The 22,440-nt window shown below is 42.4% G+C and overlaps 1 protein-coding gene across 6 annotated transcripts in view; it reads left to right on the forward strand.

Annotated features, from left to right (window-relative positions):
• The window catches only part of ARHGAP44 (Rho GTPase activating protein 44), a 116,642-nt gene that overhangs the window by 43,746 nt on the left and 50,456 nt on the right, over positions 1–22,440 (forward strand). For 4 of the 6 annotated variants that reach the window (XM_068978879.1, XM_068978878.1, XM_068978882.1 and 1 more), the window contains exons 2-3: positions 21,143–21,182; positions 21,555–21,659. In XM_068978879.1, coding sequence (XP_068834980.1) covers positions 21,143–21,182; positions 21,555–21,659 — 145 coding nt within the window. Of the gene's footprint in view, positions 1–5,828; positions 5,844–21,142; positions 21,183–21,554; positions 21,660–22,440 lie in introns of those variants that run through there. The other 2 variants (XM_068978880.1, XM_068978884.1) reach the window with 2 other exon arrangements.

Genomic DNA, 22,440 nt, shown 5'->3' on the forward strand with positions numbered 1-22,440 from the left:
AACTACAAGCTGACAGCTAAATATTTTGCCCGTGTGCTCAGTCAGTCAGTCGTGTCTGACTCTGCAACGCCATGACTGTAGCCCGCCAGGCTTCTCTGTCCATGGGGTTTTCCAGGCAAGAATACTGGTGTGGGTTGCCATTTCCTTCTCTAGGGGATCTTCCCAACCCAGGGATCAAACCCGTGTCTCTGGCATCTTCTGCATTGGCAGGCAGATTCTTTACCACTGCGCCACCTGGGAAGCCCATTTATATATATATATAAACCTATGAATGTATTATTTATAAATATATGTAATATAATTACATTAATTTATAATTATTAAATATATATATGTATAATATACATAGGTAGTACTCAGTCGTGTCCAACTCTCTGCAACCCCATGGACTGTAGCCCGCCAGACTCCTCTGTCCATGGGATTTTCCAGGCAAGAATACTGGAGTGAGTTGCCAGTTCCTGCTCCAGGGGATCTTCCTGACCCAGGGATCAAACCTCTGTCTCTAGTGTCTCCTGTATTGGCAGGTGAATTCTTTACCACTAGCTCCATGAGGGAAGCATATAAATTATATATAATATGTATTATTTATAAATGCCTTTATATTTGTACGTATGTTTGTGCATATAATAAATATATACATATATACTTATAAGTAATACATTTGTATATGTTTACATATACATCTGTATATAATACATTCATATTATATGTGTGTTTTTCTCTGTACTGTTGGTCTCATTCTGCTGGACTCATTTATTTATTTTCTGGCTGAAGGAGTGGGAGTTGTCACACTGTCTGTGGGGTGGCTGCCTCTGGAGTTGTTAGGGCAGATGAAACCCGCAGTCTGTTAGACCTGGCAGGGAAATGTCCTTCCTCTATGCTTCCCTGTAGGTAGCCTGAGAGCAATGATTTTCTGCTGCTTTTTGAAAAGCAGCCAGACTATATATAGAACTCTGCCGGAAGTGGGCCCTGAGCGGTGAAGTAGGCACAGTTTTGTTGTGCCATCCCATCCCCTCCTCACTGTCTTCCACAGTCAGTTCTTATGTGGAAGGTATTTTAGGGATCACTGGGATCTCTAAACTTTTTAAAAAGCCATGATGATATGGAGGTCACGGAAGTGGGTTCTGAGCTCAGGCTGGGTTCATTATCTGCCTCTCCAAGCTTTGTGACCTTGAGCTGGTTCTCTGCACTCACTAACCCTCCCATTTCCCCATCAATAAAATGATGTTATTAATAGTTCCCACCTCAGGGCTTGTTAGGAAAGTTAAACGAATGACAAGTTTTAACATACTGCTCAGTCAGCTCCAACTCTTTGCTGCCCCCATGGACTGTAGCCCGCGAGGCTCCTCTGTCCATAGGATTCTCCAGGCAAGAATACTGGAGTGGGTTGCCATTTCCTCTTCCAGGGGATCTTCCCAACCCAGGGACCAAACCTGGGTCTCCTGCATTGCAGGTGGATTCTTTACCATCTCAGCCACCAGGGAAGCACTTAGTGGAGACTTAATAAATGCCTGTTTGTTTTGGTGGTGGTGGTGGTGGGCTTTTTTAATGAATTAAGACTATACATGTGATTATGCATTCTCTGCATTTTCTACATCTCTCTGCCTTCTGCAGACTTTGAGATTTACTTTCTGTAATTTATATTCTGAAAATAACCTATCATTAGAAGTATAATAACAATACTCTTTTCAAGCAAATCTTCCCCCACTTCTTGTCAGACTTAAAAAAAGGTTGCCTCACTTCTCTGAACCTCGTTGCCCTACTGCTAATTAGTGGCAAAGCCATTTCTCCAGAATCCTATGGAGACCTCTGTCCCCATCTCCTGCTTCTTTTCCTGGAAGCTTGTTCTTATGCAGGCACCTGGTTAAGTCCTCCCTGAGGGAGCCCTGCAGTGACTAAGGATCTCTAGTAGAGGATAGTGACTTAAGCCACCGAAGGTATTTTAGGCATCACTCCCTCAGCATTTTGAAGGTGTAAGGAATGAACTGCCTTGACATATCAAGCATCACCTCAGATGAAACTCAGGAGCTTAATGAAATGTGAATCCAGACCCCATCAGAAAAGGAAAGTTTATCCTTTTGAGAAGCCAGCATCGGCTTGAGCTTGGAAGGAGGAACAGGAGTAAGTCTTCCACCAAGTCTGGTAAGCCTTTGGCTGTATTAGCCTACAGCCTGTGGGCACAGGAATCTCATAAACGGAAGGTTCTGAGCACGTCTGCTATCGTAAAAACACTGGGGTCAGCCAGATAGAGGAACCGTGTATACAGCAGCTGTGTCTTACCCCCTTTCTCTTCCTGCCTTGCCCTCTGCTAGTCGTGATGGGGCTGTGGAATCCCCCAAGCAGAGTCGCCTCCCTCACCACCACTTTGGTGCCCAGAAGGCAGGAGAGTCCTTCTGGACTAGGAGAGTCCGTGTGGCACTGCCCGGGGTGTAACTGTCTCAGCGGGGATCCTGCAGGTGTGCAAGGATTCCTTTCACAGCTCTAGTGTCAGGTCAAATAAAGCAGCCCTCCAGGCCCCTTTTCCACAGTTGAAGCTCTCAGCCTGTGATATTGTGACTTGTAATAAAAATATTTGTAATAAGGAATATAATATTTATAAGAAGAAATTTAGTCTTGGTTTTCTTTCTGGCACAGAACTTTTAAAACCCTTGGAATTTCTGAAATAATGAGAGCTGTAAAGGTATCTTCTTACTTTTTAGCTTGTTGTATGAATGAGGTAACTTTGGGATGGCACCTGAGGATGGGGCTGGTTGCTGGGGAAACCAACCCTGTGATTAGAGGGTGGGAACTTTAAGCCCCACCCCTGATCTCTGGGGAAGACAAGAGTCTGGAGGTAGTATTGAACATCACTGGCCAGTCAACTAATCAGTCATGTAATGAAGTCTCCATAAGAACCCAAAAGGCTGGAGTTGAGAGGGCTCCCAGGCTGGTGAACAGGTGGAGGCTCTGGGTGGGGCAGTGACTCAGAGTGTGGAAGCTCAGCATCCTTTCCTCACCTCTCCTGTGCACTCCTTCCATCTGGCTGCTCCAGAGTTCTGTCCTTTTATGGCAAACTGGTCATCTAGTGCAAAGAAGGAAAAAGAGAAGAGATTACATTACCAAGAATAGGAATGAAACAGGAAAGATCACTGAGAATGTCTGGGTTGATCCCCACAAGCAGTTTCAGAGTTGTGTATTCCTTCGATGATGGGAATTCTTGTTTCTTCCTCTCCTACATCTCCTGATCTCTCACTTGCCTGCTGACCTCTTAGGCTCTCTTCAGTCCTTCCATCCGGGAAATGATGGGGTTGGGTGGACAGCATGTTCTTGCTCTTGACACATGAACACTTATTAAAGGTCTGCAGAATGGTCATGCTTGCAGAATTATTTTAAAGGTCACTGAGTCCAATTTCCTCACTTAACAGATGAGGGAACTCGAAGAAGCTGAGACTCTTCCCTGGAGAACCAACGGCTTAGCCAGAAGCCAGGACCCCTGCTTTCGGATCCCATTACACCTTGTTTCTGAAACTCCTTGACCTAGTTAAGTGAATTCACTCTTGTCATGCACAGGTATTTTTCCCCAAAATTTGTAAGATATAATGTCATTCACTGAGCTAACTCAAAATATTTGCATCTCAACCCGAGAACTGACATAACATTTACATGTCTTCTTCTACTAAGTGTATTTGCATAAAATAGAATTATTATATTATTCCTGTTTCTTCCCATTTTACCTCTCAATGACAGTCATTTTAGTACCAAAGAGGTAGATGGTTCTAGAATCTTCTCAAAGCTATCTCTAAGACCAATAAAGACCAAGAAAGCTGGAGATAACATGAATCCTTGAAAACGATGGACATTTTGCATTAAAATATACATCCTTGGATAACCAGCAAGGACATATAGTATAGCACAGGAAACTCGACTCAATGTTATGTGGCAACATGGATGGGAGGGGACTTTGGGGGGAAAATGGTTACATGTGTATGTATGGCTGAGTCCCATTGCTGTTCACCTGAAACTATCACAACATTGTTAACTGGCTATACCCCAATACAAAATAAAAAGTTTAAAGTTTGAAATTAAAAAAAAAAATCCTGGAGGATTCTAGAGAGAATCCTATCTGAGGCCAGGTCCCTTATTTTTTATGTGGACTAGCATGGTGAACCATGGTAACCCTTCTGGTTATCTAGGAATGTGGTATAACAAACCAGCCCCACTCCAGTGGTTTATAGTAACAATGGCATGGCATGGCTCAACTCATATGAAGCTGTGAGCCATGAGTCCTTCATTGGAAGGACTATTGCTGAAGCTCCAATTCTCTGACCACCTTATGTGAAGAGCCGACTCATTGGAAAAGACCCTAATGCTTGGAAGATTGAGGGCGAAAGGAGAAGGGGGCAGCAGAGGATGAGATGGTTAGATAGCATCACTGACCTAGTGAATTTGAGCAAACTCCAGGAGATAGTGAAGGACAGAGGAGCCTGGCATGCTGCAGTCCATGGGGTCACAGAGCTGAACATTACTTAGGGACTGAACAAAGGAACAATGACGTTTTCTTCATGAATCTGCTCTTGGGCAAGGCTCATTTCTGTTGCACTCGATGTCAGCTGTGGTGGTTCAGATGCTGAGGCCTGCTCACCTATCCGGTGAGCTTGGAAAAGTCCACCCCCCCACCCCTGCCAACACATACACACCAACCCCTAACCTTGAGAGCATCACTGGAGCCCTTGTCTCCGCAGCTCACAGCATCAGCCTGGACCACGGTCTGCCTGGCTTCACTTGTGGCTGCACCTCTACCTGGGCCCCTTCACAGTGTGGCTTGGGAAGGACCCCAGAAGAGAGGCCACAGGCCCCACTATCAGTATTTTGTCTGGATGGGCACACTTTTGGAATACCACTGATCATGGCAAAATAACCTCTTATTGGTCCCTCTAAGCCCTGCCTGACCCGCACTGCCAAGAGCAGGAGGCCAGAGGAGTGTAAACCCACGTTTGTGGCCCTGGTCCTCTTGCTGTAGTGAATTGTGTCCAGAATCCTGCCCGCTGGACCCTGGGGCCAGCCTCCCTGTATAAAGTCTGCCAGTCACACCGGAGCCGGGCACCAGGGTATTCTGTCATTTTCAGTGTCAGAGACTGGCCCCTCGGAGAGCTGTACTTCCAAGCCACTTTCCGCCGGACTGGATCACAGGTCTATTTTTAAAACCATGCCCAAACCATAGACCAGAAAAAGACCTTGGCAAGTCATTGAGTCCAGGCTTTAACTTCAGAGAGAATCACACTTAAAGTCCACCCCAGAGAACCTGTCTGCAATGACAGATATCCTGGAAATTGCCCCCACGGACGGCTTGGAATCTGTTCATCCTGAGCCGATCAATCCCTTCATGTTCAGGAAGCACATCAGGTCTTGTTCTGAACGTCACCAGACCGTGGTCTCTGACAAACATAGACCCCAAACCGTGAGCAGAGGAGAGCGTGAGAGTCATGCAGTGTTTGTGACTCTCTTCTGCAGCCCTGAGATCATGTTGTAATCCAGCCTTAAAACCATGAAGGTTCACGGCACTCAGTTCAGTGACCGCGAGAAGGTGGAGGTAGAAGATACAAAATGGGCTTCTGTGGGGTCTGCCAGGGCGGCTAAACCAAGTGGCATCGCCAGGGCACTTAACAATGGAAGTTTATTTTCTGCTAATTTCAGAGGCTAGCAGCCCCCAAATCATGGTATCCATGGGGTTGGCTCCTTCTGAGGCCCCTCTCCCTGGCTTGCAGACAGCCGTCTCCTCCACGCGTCCTCATACAGTCATTCCGTGTGCAGATCAGCGGCGTTAATGACACTCACAGTTTTGTACTGCCGTCACCACCATCCATGTAAGTCCTCGTCTAGCAAAACTGAAATTCTGTATCCCTGGAACAGTAACTCCCCCGTAACCCCTGGTAACCACCTTTGCAATACATTTTACAATACTCACACTGTTCACTGTAGAAGAATTAGAATATTTAACACAAGGGAAGAACACAGGGCTCACAACACCTTAACATATACCTTAGCATATTCCGCTTGCCTCTGAGTTGGGGCTTCCTTGGTGGCTCAGTGGTAAAGAATCCACCTGCCAGTGCAGGAGATACATGTCTGATCTCTGGGTCAGGAAGATCCCCTGGAGAAGGAAATGGCAACCCACACCACCAGTATTCTTGCCTGGGAAATCCTATGGACAGAGGAGCCTGGCGGGCTACAGTCGGGGCAAGGAGTCAGACACGACTCAGTGACTAAACAACAGCATCCGTGTGTGTGTGTGTGTGTCTGTGTGTGTGTCTCTGTGTCTGTGTGTGTGTGTGTTTTACTGCATGTACTGGTTTATAGCTTCTCCTTGCTTAATATATCAATGCCTTTGCATGTCAAATATGTCATCATTTTTAATACTTACCTGAAAGTCCATCCATTTAAACAATTCCTTTTCATTTGGGGGGGGGGTGTAATTCTTTGGGTTTTTTCCAGTATATCCATGTTCCAAAGGGCCAGAGACAAAAGATTGAGTATAAACGTAGACCTCCATTCAGCAATGCTTGGATAACTTTCTTACAGTTCGGTCTTTGTCTACATCCTCAGTTATTTCTTGGCGAAGAGTTCCTCCTTTTAAGTTACCTGGAGAAACACTTTCTCTATGTTCAGGCTTTTAAAAGATTGCTTATGACTGAGACGTTTTGCTGTGTGCCTGAAGCTAGCATATCATTGTTAATCAGCTGTGTTTGTGTGTTAGTTGCTCAGTTGTGTCTGACTCTGTGACCCCAGATTGCATTTAATGAAGATGAACCATTTCGTGCTTCCAACAGCTGTGGGTGCCTGACTCAGGTAACCTTGTCCCTTAAAAACTAAAATAATAGGTGGATGTGGCTTCAGAAAATCAAGTTGTAGAGAAGGACTTATCACAAAAAGGTACCAGCCCTGTTACCCTGATCCCATGCCCAGGCCTGCTCTCTGAAGACAGTTTGTTTGTTCGTTTTTTAAATAACTTTTATTTTTGGCTGTGCTGGGTCTTGGTTGGTGCCTGCAAGCCTTCTCTAATTGTGGCGAGTGGGCTTCTCATCGTGGTGGCTTCTCTTGTTGAGCAGCACAGACTCTAGGCACAGACTTCCATAGTTGTGGCACAAGGGCGAAGTCACCCCCGCAGCCTGTGGGATCTTCCCAGACCAGACATTGAATCCTGCGTTGGTAGGAGGATTCTTAACCACTGAGGCATCAGGGAAGGCCATGGAGACAGCTATGGCTTCTGTATTTAATTCCTGGGGAACTTGTTCCCACATCTGTAAATAATACGCTTGTACTGTTGGTTCTTTCTCATATATACACACACACACGCGTGCACACACACAGTTTCCTTCCTACTGGGGAGATGAGGTTTGGATTCTATGAAACCACCTGCCTCCTCCTGCATTACCATTTTTGAAATTGTTGTAACAAACCACATTTTACATACGTTTAAATCTCTCTGCGCATGCCCCAAGTGGTACAGTTTCTCTTGTATGGCTTTAGTGAACCTGATTCACCTCTCTTTCTCAGCTCTTTTCTTCTCCCTCTTTTTCCTTTCTTTCCCTTCTTTCCTTTCTCTTTTTCTTCTTTTCACATCTCAAAGACTGATAAAATTTACATTCGTTCTCTCCTGTAATCCCCATAATTACATGCTCTATGCTTTGATCATGGGTTGATTCTAAAAGTCAAGTCAATTAAATACTTCTTTTGTAGCTACTTAAATATTGTTCATTGCAGAGCCCAGTAACATGTCAATACTATTTCATGCTGTGTGGTTCCAATATAAAGATATCTACTCAGATCATGGAGACTCTGCCTAGTGCCAGGGTTAAATGAATACTCTTCTGTCATGTTCTACAAATGAGTTGATCATGCATCACTTTACTTCAGTTCATGTTTTTTTAAATTCATATTTGAATCCTGTCTTTCTTGGGCACTTTTCCTACAATTTCTTTGGGGTTATCTTGTCTCTTCCTCTTGGGAGAATCATATGCCTTCATACCTTCCGGCTTATTCATTCCATCTATTATCTTGTTTGCTGTCTTCATCTTCGAGGCCACTGAGTTATGACTTGGATTTACTGTTCACAAAGTTTCCTGAGGGGCCGACATCCTGGGATTTCCTCTTCTGGTCTCAGGTTTATTTCTATCATTTCTTGCTGGATTGAAGTTTTATCCTTGTTTTTCCCTGGAGTGCATCCTTAAGGAGTTTTCTCAGAAAGAGAGGTAACCTCCTTTTCTATTTATAAAAACGATTTCATTTTGCCTCTGTTCTTGACTGATAAGTTACCATAATAAAAATTGTTTTTAGATTGAAATGGATTTACACTCAGAATTTTGGAATTGGTCTGTGGTAGTCTATCGTCAGTTATTTCTAATAAATTCTGCTGATGGTCTGATTGTTGCAACTCAATAGCTTCATCCTCTCTGACAGCCTTTAGGATCTCTTTGTTTTATTGTGTCCTTCACAGTCCAGGCACTCACAATTTGAGGGCTTGGGTGTCTCTTTCATTCTAAGAATTTTCTTCTCTCTCTTTCTCTTTCATACTAATTTCCCATTCTGTTTTTTTCCAGCCTTTCCCCCCGGGAACTTCTGTAGGGTTTGCTTCCAGAAATCTCTCTGGGGTTCTAATTGTTGTTATTTTCATAGCTTTCTATGTTTTTAATAGGTGTCTTTTTCTTCTTGAAGGTCTCAGAAGAAACTAGTTAAATAAGGTGTTTTCTTTCTCAATTTAAGTGTTGTTTGTGCCTTGTTTTGAAAATACAGCTTTGTCCTGGCATTAGAATAACTTGGCCATGTGTGTCTCTTCTTATTCCCAAGAGGCGATTTTCTTCTTGTTAACCTGCTTCTCTTTATTTAGTTGCCTTTTCTTGGTGCAAAGGGAATGCCTTTCGTGGTTGCTCTGCCACTTTGGACTGTCTCCCTTGTTTCTGTCTGGCAAATCCTACCCAGCCCTCAGTACCTGCTGATGCTACCGCCTTTGGAAGCCTTTCTCAGTAATTCTCACACCGCCACCCCCCACATGTATTCATGTTCAGACTGGTAGTTAATGAAGATTCTCAGTGAAAAATTAATAATTGCTATACTGATTTTAAGATGGAGGGGACTATGGACAATTTCAGGAATATCAAATTATTGCACTTTTAATCAGAATAAGATACGCTATAGGATGAGACCCTCTGCAGCCAGTATGTTGAGCTGAGATTGTACTGAGTTTAGTAATAGAAAAATCCACTTAGAATGGCTTTGAAAAGGGTTGATTTCTCTCAAAAGTAAGTCCAAGTGTAAATGGTGGGTGGAGTTGTATCAGTGATTCGGTCATGTCAAGCCAGCATCTCTGCAGTTCTGACAGTTCTCCACGATTACAAAACAGCTGCTGCCACTCCTGCCATCATATCTTCATTCAAAGCAGGAAGAGGACAAAGAGCCTGACAGCTGTGTCCTCTTCATTCTTATCAGGAAAGTAGAGCTTTTCCAGATGACTCCGAAGCATACTTCTGCTTCTGTCTTAGAGCCTAGAACCAGGACACATGGGTATTCCTAATTTCAGGAGAAACTGGGACGGTTTTGGCCTCCCACCTTCTTTGGTGAGAGATGGCAAAGCAGCAGAGGTGGGGATGGCCTTTAGGAGAGAGCCAGGTAGCAGAGTCTGACAAAATGAGCAGGTTTGAGTAGGGAAAGCCACTGTGCCCGATTGTATCAAAGATGGCACTGCATTTTAATGAGTGTTTATAGAGCACGTGCTGTGTCTAAGTGCTTTCCGTCGCTGAGCGTGATAGATGTCCCAGGGGCGCTTGTTTGGTGAACAAGGGAAAGTTAGATGTGCCTGCAGCATGGAGTGTGTCAGGCAGGCAGGGTCGGCGGGGATCGGTATGAAGAGCGGGAGATGCCTGGGTGTGGAAGATGGGGGCAGTTTGGGGACCTTGAGAAGATAAATTTGTTGACTCAGCAGGATGTTCTAGAGGAGAACGGGGGCAATAGAGGATAAGATGGTCGGATGGCATCACTGACTCAATGGACATGAGTTTGAGTAAACTCTGGGAGATAGTGTAGGACAGGGAAGCCTGGCGTGCTGCAGTTCATAGGGTCAAAGAGAGTCAGATACAACTTAGCGACTAACAGTATAATACACCAAAGCATAGTCCTGGACCCACAGTATCAGCATTACTTTCAAACTTGTTAGAAATGCCAATTCTCCAGTCCCAACCAGACCTTCTGAGTCAGAACTTCTGGGAATGAGCTCCGGCAATCTGCTTTAAGAAGCACTCCAGGAGGAGGGAGTCAGGATGGTGCAGGAGAAAGTGGACGTGGAATACATCTCTCTCTGCAGATTCATCAAGAATACATCTACAGATGTAACAGTTTTCAAAGAACACCAGCTGAATGCTAGCAGGAGCAATGCTGATACTGTGGGTCCAGGACTATGCTTTGGTACATTAGTACTGTTAGTCACTAAGTCGTATCTGACTCTTTGCGACCCTATGGACTGCAGCCCACCAGGCTCCTCTGACCATTGGGTTTTCCAGGCAAGAATACTGGAGTGGATAGCCATTCCCTTTTCCAGGGGATCTTCCTGACCCAGGGACTGGACCCAGGTCTCCTGCATTGTAGGCGGATTCTTTACCATCTGAGCCACCAGGGGCTTCATATTATACTAAGATGATGACTTAATTTAGAGTTGACTTAATTTAAAAAAATTGAAGATAATAACATCTGCCTTTAAAAAAAAGAGTGACTGTCTTCACTATATTTTCTGTATACTTCATGATTGGGCATTTGAAGTCTCATTGTCTCAGGAGCCTCTTGAGAAACCTATATGCAGGTCAGGAAGCAACAGTTAGAACTGGACATGGAACAACAGACTGGTTCCAAATAGGAAAAGGAGTATGTCAAGGCTGTATATTGTCACCCTGCTTATTTAACTTCTATGCAGAGTACATCATGAGAAACGCTGGGCTGGAAGAAGCACAAGCTGGAATCAAGATTGCCGGGAGAAATATCAATAACCTCAGATATGCAGATGAGACAACCCTTATGGCGGAAAGTGAAGAGGAACTAAAAAGCCTCTTGATGAAGGTGAAAGGAGAGTGAAAAAGTTGGCTTAAAGCTCAACATTCAGGAAACTAAGATCATGGCATCTGGTCCCATCACTTCATGGCAAATAGATGGGGAAACAGTGGAAACAGTGTCAGACTTTATTTTTGGGGGCTCCAAAATCACTGCAGATGGTGACTGCAGCCATGAAATTAAAAGACGCTTACTCCTTGGAAGAAAAGTTATGACTAACCTAGATAGCATATTGAAAAGCAGAGACATGACTTTGTCAACAAAGGTCCATCTAGTCAAGGCTGTGGTTTTTCCAGTGATCATGTATGGATGTGAGAGTTGGACTGTGAAGAAAGCTGAGTGCCAAAGAATTGATGCATTTGAACTGTGGTGTTGGAGAAGACTCTTGAGAGTCCAGTGGACTGCAAGGAGATCCAACCAGTCCATTCTGAAGGAGATCAGCCCTGGGATTTCTTTGGAAGGAATGATGCGAAAGCTGAAGCTCCAGTACTTTGGCCACCTCATGAGAAGAGTTGACTCATTGGAAAAGACTCTGATGCTGGGAGGGATTGGGGGCAGGAGGAGAAGGGGACGACAGAGGATGAGATGCCTGGATGGCATCACCGACTCGATGGATGTAAGTTTGAGTGAACTCCGGGAGTTGGTGATGGACAGGGAGGCCTGGCGTGCTGCGATTCATGGGGTCGCAAAGAGTCGGACATGACTGAGCGACTGAACTGAACTGTCTCAGGAGAGACTGCCCCTCCCAGGCCTGGCTGATTCCTGGAGAGAGCAGACAGTTTGCCTGCAAGCACATCTTTGATAGGCAAACAACCAATCATGAATCCATACCTCCACTCATCTGTTTGCAAGCTCCTGTTGTCTGGACACTATTCTTCCTCTTCTGAGTCACTGCAGGTTCAGGTACTGGACTGGTAGGGACCCCCATAGCCCAGTGCTTGTGTGCTCGGTGGTGACCGACTCCTTGAGACCCCATGGACTGCAGCCCGCCGGGCTCCTCTGCTCATGGGATTTTGCAGGAAGAATGGGTTGCCATTTCCTCCTCCAGGGAATCTTTTCCACTGAGCCACCAAGGAATTCCTGTAATGAGACTATCTCTGCTTTAAAGGCAGCTTATCTCTGAGACTTCTGTAATGACAGCTGAGAATCGTTGCTTGGCTCTCTTGCCACTAAATGTCTTTCTGTGATGAGGCTGGAACTCTAAGGCAGCATGTCAGGTAAGATCTCCAGCATGTCCGTAGTGAATGTTTCCTTCACTGTCATACTCCGCACTCAGGATGTGGTTGCAAACTGGTGTTATGTGAACTATATTTTTATAGATTTGGGAAATGACGAGTTGGCTAAGCCATTTAATTTCCTACAGGATGTCTCAGAGCCTTTAATACTTTAATAAGACTCTGTTAATGGATAATATAACCTTCAGTGTTTCCTAACATTTTTTGCACAGAGCGCTTTTCTTTGCAGTGTCTAATAGCTATTTTTTCATGGAACAGATTCTGTGACCTGACAAGCTCCAGTATGACACTGGCGACAGTCAGGATTTTTGTGGGTGGTGGTGATTATTCTCCTAAGCCCCTAAGGAGAACAGTACACCATTTTTAGATCCATTTGCCCAAGGCTCTGATTTCCATTAGTCTCTTGGTGTAAAAAATAAAAATACATGACTTGTACTCAGGTGTCACCTACACAGTGCCTATCACTCTGTAGAATGACGCACCCTCTGAAAACAGTAGTGTTCATTGTCTTAGTAGTGAACAATGCTCTTTCATTTACAAAGATGAAACCAAAATTACCAGGCTTCCTAAAATTAGCATCACCTTTGAGCCCACCACCTTGCTTGGGTCAGTCTTGAGTGCTCTGTTGAAGTGCTTTGTGTGTAATGGAGGAAGTCTCCGGCGAGTGGACAGTCGGGCTAAGCGACCTCCAATCAATTCAGTATTGATCAATCTTCCCAGGTCAGCAAAACATTCTAGGAGTTTCTTAAACCCTTTTGATTTCCAAATAAGTGTATGACCCCACACTTTAAGAGCAAAATTTGTCTCCAGCACAAGATCCTTTTCTTTTAAAGGAGTTTGTTGCTGCCTTATCAATTATATAGTTACATTGTTTTGATTGATAATTTTATTTTATGTGCAGTTGAACTGTGAATAATTAGCTAGCAATCAAGATGCCCTAAAACTCAACTCTTACTCTTAAAGAAAAAGTAGTAATATCTTTAAAGAAAATGTTTATAATGTCACAGTTTATGTATATTGAATGTATGATATATTTATTATATATAAAACATATGTATATATGAAGTGAAGTGAAAGTCACTTTGTCATGTCCGACTCTTTGTGACCCCATGGACTGTAGCCCGCCAGGCTCCTCTGTCCGTGGGATTCTCCAGGCAAGAATGCTGGAGTGGGTTGCCATTCCCTTCTCCAATGTATGTATATAAACTTGCATAAATGAGTCCTATAATCCCAGAAGACTATAAAACAAAAAATACTCATTAGATTCCCTATATTCTGCCTTAAATATATGTGTGTGTGTATAGCTATATATGTATATGTATGTAAATCATTTATGCAAGGAACCATTTATACAAGTTTATGCTTAATACTTGGTGCTTATTTTTTATATTATCTTTTGTTTGATACATAGATTACCTGTATTTTCATATACATATTCTGAACCGTGTTAAAGCTATGAATGTACTGTATAAATTCAGAACCAGAACACTAACAATTGTGTTGGAGCTACCTGTTTATCCTTTTCAAATCCCACCCCTCTTCCTTTTCTAGAGATAACCACCATCTAAAATGCATTGTTTTTCATTTGATTACATGTGTATTCATCCTGTAACAATATGTCATTTTGTAGTTTTTAGGTTTGAGCCTTATGAAAATCATATCAAAGTAGTCTTTTGTTTTTCCCCAATCACAGTACTTATTAGATTCATCAATGTTGTTTTGGGTAAATTTTATTTAACTATTTTTATTAATGTATTAACATATGGTATAACATTATGTAAATATATGCCATTTAAAAAATTCTCTTCTTGATGACCTTTTTCCCCCTAATTTTTTGTTTAACCAAAAAGAGAAAAGAAAAATCTGCTGATTGTTTTGAAAATGTCTCCTGATAAATGCTCAGGGGTTTCTCTAGGACAGCATTTTTAAAATGCAGAATCCCAACCCATAGTTGGTATGACAGAAATGGTATGGACCTAACAGAAGCAGAAGATATTAAGAAGAGGTGGCAAGAATACACAGAAGAACTATACAAAAAAGATCTTCACGATCCAGATAATCATGGTGGTGTGATCACTCACCTAGAGCCAGACATCCTGGAATGTGAAGTCAAATGGACCTTAGGAAGCATCACTATGAACAAAGCTAGTGGAGGTGATGGAATTCCAGTTGAGCTATTTCAAATCCTAAAAGATTATGCTGTGAAAATGCTGTACTCAGTATGCCAGCCAATTTGGAAAACTCAGCAGTGGCCACAGAACTGGAAAAGGTCAGTTTTCATTCCAGTCCCTAAGACAGGCAATGCCAAAGAATGCTCAGACTACCGCACAATTGCACATTACTTTGCTCTCACATGGTAGCAAAGTAATGCTCAAAATTCTCCAATCCAGGCTTCAACAGTACATGAACCATGAACTTCCAGATGTTCCAGCTGGATTTAGAAAAGGCAGAGGAACCAGAGATGAAATTGCCAACATCTGTTGGATCATCGAAAAAGCAAGAGAGTTCCAGAAAATCATCTACTTCTGCTTTATTGACTATACCAAAGCCTTCTACTGTGTGGATGACAAACTGTGGAAAATTCTGGAAGAGATGGGAATACCAGACCACCTAACCTGCCTCTTGAGAAATCTATATGCAGGTCAGGAAACAGCAGTTAGAACTGGACATGGAACAACAGACTGGTTCCAAATCGGGAAAGGAGTATATCAAGGCTGTATATTGTCCCCCTGCTTATTTAACTTCATTGCAGAGTATATCATGAGAAATGCTGGGCTGGAAGAAGCACAAGCTGAATCAAGATTGCGGGGAGAAATATCAGTAACCTCAGATATTCGGATGACACCACCCTTATGGCAGAAAGCAAAGAAGAACTAAAAAGCCTCTTGATGAAGGTGAAAGAGGAGAGTGAAAAAGTTGGCTTAAAACTCAACATTCAGGAAACTTAAGATCATGGCATCTGGTCCCATCACTTCCTGGAAACAGTGACAGACTTTATTTTAGGGGGCTTCAAAATCACTGCAGATGGTGACTGCAGCCATGATATTAAAAGACGCTTGCTCCTTGGAAGAAAAGTTACAACCAATCTAGACAGCTTATTAAAAAGCAGAGACATTAATTTGCCAACAAATGTCCATCTACTCAAAGATATGATTTTTCCAGTAGTCATGTATGGATGTTAGAGTTGGACTATAAAGAAAGCTGAGCATTGACAAATTGATGCTTTTGAAGTGTGGTGCTGGAGAAGACTCTTGAGAGTCCCTTGGACAGCAAGGAGATACAACCAGTCCATCCTAAAGGAAATCAGTCCTGAGTGTTCATTGGAAGGACTGATGCTGAAGCTGAAACTCCAATACTTTGGCCACCAGATGCAAAGAACTGACTCATTTGAAAAGATCCTGATGCTGGGAAAGATGGAAGGCAGGAGGAGAAGGGGACAACAGAGGATGAGATGGTTGGATAACATTACTGACTCAATGGACGTGAATTTGAGTAAACTCTGGGAGTTGGTGATGGACAGGGAGGCCTGGCATGCTGCAGTCCATGGGATTGCAAAGAATCGGACACGGCTGAGAAAGTGAACTGAACTGAATCCATTAGTGATAGTGAAATTAATACAGTGAACACAGTAGAAAATATTTTAGCAAAACAATGATTACTAAAATATTATTGTAATAGGCACTGTTCTGTTGAAAGATGTTTCGTTTGGGTACCAGATCAGGGCATGTGGCCTCTCTCACTGAGCATAATGTCTTTAAACACCTATCCATATGGTTACTTGTGTCAATAGACCCTTCCTACTTATTGTTGAGTGTTTGTTGTTGGTCAGTTGCTAAGTTGTGTCTGACTCTTTGCAACACTGTAAACTGCAGGACATCAGACTTCCTTCCCCTTCACTATCTCCTGGAGTTTGCTCAAATTCATGTCCATTGAGTTGGTGATGCTATCTAACCATCTCATCCTTTGCTGCCACCTTCTCCTTTTGCCATCAACCTTTCCCAGCATCAACCTTTCCCACTCAGCTTCCCTCATATCTCAGTTGGTGAAGAATCCGCCTGCAATTTAGGAGACCCTGGTTCAGTTTCTGGGCTGGGAAGATCCACTGGAGAAGCGATAAGCTACCCACTCCAGTATTCTGGGCCTGGAGAATTCCATGGACTGTATTGTCGATGGGGTTGCAAAGAGTTGGACACAACTGAGTGACTTTCACTCACTTTTCCCAGCATTGGGGTCTTTTCCATTGAGTCTCTTCACATCAGGTGACCAAAGTATTAGAGCTTCATCATCAGTCCTTCCAATTATATTCAAGGTTGGTTTCCTTTAGGATTGACTGAGCATTTTACAAATTGTTGAGTGTATTCTGTTATTAATCCACTCACCCAATGAAGGACATTTAGGATGTTTGCTTGTTATACATAAAGTGTCTGTGAACATTTATGAGGGTTTTTTAGGGGGGGGACATAAATTTCATTTCTATAGAGTGGGATTGCTAGGTCATGTGACAAGTGTATGTTCAAGTTCATAAAACTACCAAGCTGTTTTCCCCAGTGACTGTTCCATCTTCCATTGCCCCACCCTCAGCTGTGTGTAAGAATTCCAGTTGTTCCACATCTTCTCCAGAACTTAATATAGTCAGGGTTTTGCACTTTTTGTTGTTGTTTTGTTATATCAATTGTGTTAATCTCATTTGGGTATTAATTTGCATTTTCCTAGGGGATACTGATGTTGAACAATTTTTCTTGTACTTATTTGCCATTTATTCATCTTCTTTGATAAAGTTTCTGTTCAAAACTTCCGTAAAAATCCTTCAACTAAAAAATAAATTTAAAAAAGTTTATGTTTGGATATTTTTGCCCATTTTGTAACAGGATTTTTTTACTGTTGAGTTTGAGAGTTCTGCATATATTCTGGATACAGTTCTTTTATGTGAACTACAAATACTTAAATATTTCTTGTTTCAGTGGATTTCCTTTTCATTTTTTAGAAGTGCCTTTCACAGAGCAGAAGCTTTTAATTTAAATGAAGTCTAATGTATCCTTTTTTTTTCTTTTATGGATCATGCTTTTGATATTTCTAAGAACTCATCACCTAACCCCAAGGTCAAAGATATTTTCTCATGTTTTCTTCAAAAGTTTTATGGTTTTGTATTTAGGTTTGTGAACCTTTATGAATTTTTATATATGATATGATGTAGGGGACAAAGTTCATATTTTTTGATATGAATGTCCAATTGTACGAGCATGGTTTGTTAAAAGGACTCTTCTTCCTCTTTACATCTTTGTCAGAAATCAGTTGCGTATATCTATCTAGGTCCATTTTCCTTATTCTGTCCCATTGATCTGTTTTTCTGTCCTTTCACTACCATATTCTTTTGATTAGTTAGTTTTATAATAGGTCTTAAAATTGAATGAGTACTGCAAATTTAGTCTTTCTAAAAATTGTTTTGTATTTTCTACCCCCTTTGCAGTTTCGTATTGATTTTAGATTGTATCTATAACAAATCCTTTTGGAATTTTGATTGGGATTGTATTTAATCATAACTAATTTTGTAAATGTTGATATCTTTATTATGTTGAGTGTTCCAGTCCACAAACACAGTATTTCTCCCTTGATGTAGATTTTTTATTTCTTTCATAAGTATTTTTTTTAGTTTTCAACATGTACTTTCTGTGCCTATGTATTTAAAAATTTATTCCTAAGTATTTTGTTTTTCAAAGTAGTTGTTAATAGTATTTTATTTTCAATCCTAATATATATTCACTGCTAGTATATAGAAATTAAATTTATTTTTGTTTGCTTACTTTATGTCCTGTAACCTTGCTGAATTCATTGGCTGTAGGAATTTTTTTTTTTTTTTCTTGGTAGATTCCTTGGTATTTCCTACATAAACAAACATGTCATCTGCAAATAGGGACATTTTAATTTGTTCCTTTCATATCTATATGTTTTTTTAAATTTCCTTTATTGCCCTAAGTAAAACTTCTAGCACCATATTGAATGAGTGTTGAGTACAAACTTGGATCAAGGCATCTATATTGTGAGGAATACTGGTTTATAGTTAGCTTTTTTTTTTTTTTTAACTTTTTTGTCTGGTTTTGGTATCAAAGGAATACTAGCTTCATAAAATCAATTGGGAAGTGTTTCCTCCTCTTCTGTATTCTGGAAGAGATTATGTAGAATCAGTGCTAATTCTTCTTTAAATATTTCGTGAAGTTCTCTTGTGTAATCTCTGGATCTGAATTTTTTTCCCAAGATTTTTAATAGTACAAGTTCAATTTCTTAATAGTTACAGGGCTATTTAGATTATTTCTTTCCTATTGAGTGTATTGTAATTTGTTTTTAAGTACATTAGTTCATTTCATGTAACTTGTCAAATTTACATGTATGTGGTTAATTGTTCAAAGACAACCTTTTGAAATCTACAGGATTTTGTAGTGATATTTCCTGTTTCATTCCTATTCTGTCTTCTCTTTCTTCCTGTTTCCAGTTGTGCTAGAGGTTTTTTCAACTGTATTCTCAAAGAACCAGCTCTTTGTTTCTTGGTTTTCTCTGTTATGATTTTGTTTTAGACTTCTTTATTTCTGCCCTTTATGATTTCATTCCTTCTGCTTGCTCTGGGCTTATTTTTGGTCTTCTTTTATAAGTTGTTGCACTAGAGGTTGCTCATTTGAAAATGTTTCTCTTTTCTAATGTATGATTTTAGTGCTATAAAATTTCCTCCCAGCACTGCTTTGGCTGTGTCTGCCATTTTGATACATTGCATTTTCATTTTTATTCAGTTCGTTAGTTTTTTTCCTTTGAGACTTCCTCTGTTCCAGGAATTATTTAGAAGCATTCTGTTTAGTGTCTGAGTGTTTGGATATTTGCTTCTGATTCTTCTGTTAGTGACAGGAGAATATACTGTATATGATTTCAGTTCTTTCAGGCTAGTAATGTTATGAACCCAGATGTTGTGTATCTTGGTATATGTACTGGGAAAGAATATTCTGATGATGTTGGTTGGAGTGTTCTTCTATAAATGTCACATTCTTTTGTGGCAGTTGTGGTTTAGTCTCTTAAGTTGTGTCCGACTCTTGTGACCTATGGACTGTAGCCTGCCAGACTCCTCTGTCCATGGGATTTTCCAGGCAAGTATACTGGAGTGAAAAAAAAGTGAAAGTCGCTCAGTCGTGTCTGACTCTTTGTGACCGCATGGACTATACAGTCCATGGAATTCTCCAGGCCAGAATACTGGAGTGGGTAGCCTTTCCCTCCTTCCCAACCCAGGGAATGAACCCAGGTCTCCTGCATTGCAGGTGGGAGCCACAAGGGAAGCCCAAGAATACTGGAGTGGATAGCCTATCCCTTCTCCAGCAGATCTTCCAGACCCAGGAATCGAACCAGGGTCTCCTGCATTCCAGGCAGATTCTTTACCAACTGAGCTATCAGGGAAGCCCATACTGGAGTGGTTTGCCATTTCCTTCTCCAGGAGATCTTCCTGACCCAGGGATCGAACCTGGGTCTCCTGCACTACAGACAGATTCTGACTGACTGAGCTACCAGGGAAGGCCCTGGAATTATGTTCATATATACTCTTGCTGATGTTTTTTTCCCAGGTGGTCTGGCAGTTGTTGAGAGAAGAAATATTGACATCTTTGCGTGCGAGTGTACTTTCCTTCTCATATTTTGCAGCTTTGTAGTTTAGTGCGTACACATTCAAGATGCTATGTCTTTTTGTGATTGATGCTTTTATCACTATATTCTCCTCTGTATTTCTGGTCATTTTCTTTATTCTGACTCTACTTTATCTGCTATTAATACTGCCACTTTTGCTTTCTTTTGATCAATGTTGCATGATATCTTTTCCTGTCCTTTTACTTTCAGCCTACCCATATCATATTTGAAGTGAGATTCTTGTGGCCCACGTGATTTGTTTCAGTCCACTCTTGCCGCTCTGTCTTTTAATTGGCATATCTATTAGGCCATTTGCATTTAATACAATTATGAATATGTTAAGGATTAAGCCTGCCATTTAATTTTTTTGTATTATGTCTGTTCTTTTTTTTTTTTTAATTGCTTTGTATTCTTTTTCTTTCTTTTCTGTGGGTTAGTTTATATTTTGATTTTTTTTTTTTTTTTTGAGTATGCCTCTTTGTGCTTTGCTCCAGGAAGATCTGCATTTTCCTCTGATGCTGAGACAGGGATTGCTAACAGGTTGGGACACTCCAGCCAGCATCTAGGTTCTTTCCCTGAAAGTGTTAACCTCTGGTTTCAGCTCCCCACTTTCTGGGGGGGGGGGTGCATCATACTAGTGGCCAGATCTCAGTGGTGACGCTTGCGTTTGTCATGAGGACTCAGCGCTTTCTCTGTCTTTGCTCTTGATCAATCTCTGCCACATTTGCTTGTTTAGGGGAGACCAAAGGGAATGGGTGGAGGAACCTACTTAATTCTATTAATTGAAAAAAGGATATGTGGAGGCAGAAAAAGGTGTGTTTGTTGTGCTTCATCCAGGTTTCCACACAGTAGCGGGAGACCCCTCAGAGCCTATGTTTTTGCTGGAAATGCTGGTTACTTGACGTTCCTTGTCAGTCCCAGTATGGCCTACATTTTCTCTTGTTGGAAATCATTGCTGGTGATGCAAGCTAGTATATCCAGGATGGAGAGACAACAAGGTCCTGCTGTGTAGCACAGGAAACTGGGTTCAATATCCTGTAATAAACCACAAATGGAGAAGAATGTGAGAGAATGTGCACAGATGTATAACAACTGCTCGATAAGTGGGGAGGGTGGGAATAATTATGAGACCATATTCCTGGTTTTTGTCTCTTAACTGATATGTGTCCCCATTTTCCCTTTAGGGCTGAGAAGACTGAAGTTCTGAGTGAAGACCTTCTTCAGGTAAGGTTGTCACTGGCCCATAACTCGTAGATGTCAAAGACATCTTCCCTTTTGCAGCCGAGCCCTTCCCGGTGTTGTTCAGACTCTCCACTGCTCCTCTCCCAGTCCACTGAGATGCAGCTTTTTCTCTTTACAGTAGCACCCTGCATGGTGCACAGCAGCCTCAGTGGGACTTTTCAGGGGACATGGGAAGGCATTTCACCACATGGTTAGCAAAGTGTCTCCGAGTCTGTGATCCCCTCCTTTTCTCTCCCGCATTGGATGCTGTCTCTGCAGAAACAGGGGTCAGTCTTGTCCTTGGATGATCCAGACCAATGACCCCACTTCTGACCTTGCCTCACCCATGGGTCCCGCCCCCTGCTCTGTCTGCAGGTAGAGAAGCGGCTGGAGCTGGTGAAGCAGGTCTCCCACAGCACACACAAGAAGCTCACAGCATGTCTGCAGGGCCAGCAAGGGGCCGAGGCTGACAAGCGCTCCGTAAGTGCCCTCCTGGCCCCAGGGGAGGTGGAATTTGCCTGCTGACCACCCGGCCAGTGTTTGAGACTCGTAGCCCTGCCTGAACCACCTCCGCCCTCACTAAGATGTGGTCCCCATCCTTGTTCTCCCCAGACTGGGGCGGCCCCCGAGGAGAGCAGGATGGGCTTAGATCCCACTGCTACGGAGGCTGCCACCTTTCCCTTTCCCCTGCTGCTCATCTACAGATTCCATTTGCCTCCATAGTATGTTAAGATCACATGGGAAAAAAAATTACACTGTGGTTTTGGGAGTCACAAGGGATCTATAAAGGCTCTTATAAAGACCATTTTTGCTGTAGTAATACAGTAAAGATAACTTGATGCATAACTGGGCTCCAGGGTCTCTGTCCAAAACCTGCACTAGTGCTGAAGGCATTGCATCATGCAGCTCCACTGGACAGTCCTTGGGGTGGATGATCCTGAAGGCTCACTTCCCTCTTGACCCCCACCTCCCTCAGATTCAGCAGAGATGAACAGATATTCTTCCTTTTTTCAAAAGAAAATCTTACTAATACTAGTTTATTTTCTGTTTGTCTACTGTGCTCAGTTGCTGTTTGAGACCTCATGGACTGTCACCCGCCAGGCTCCTCTGTCCTTGGGGTTTCCCAGGCAAGAATACTGGGTTGCCATTTCCTACTCCAGGGGATCTTCCCAACCCAGGAGTCTAACCTGCGTCTCCTGCCTCTCCTGCATTAGCAGACAGATTCTTTACCACTGAGCCACCTGGGAAGCCCCCCGAAAAG

Source organism: Capricornis sumatraensis, chromosome 8, assembly GCF_032405125.1.
Source record: "Capricornis sumatraensis isolate serow.1 chromosome 8, serow.2, whole genome shotgun sequence".
NCBI classification, from domain to species: Eukaryota; Metazoa; Chordata; class Mammalia; order Artiodactyla; family Bovidae; genus Capricornis; species Capricornis sumatraensis.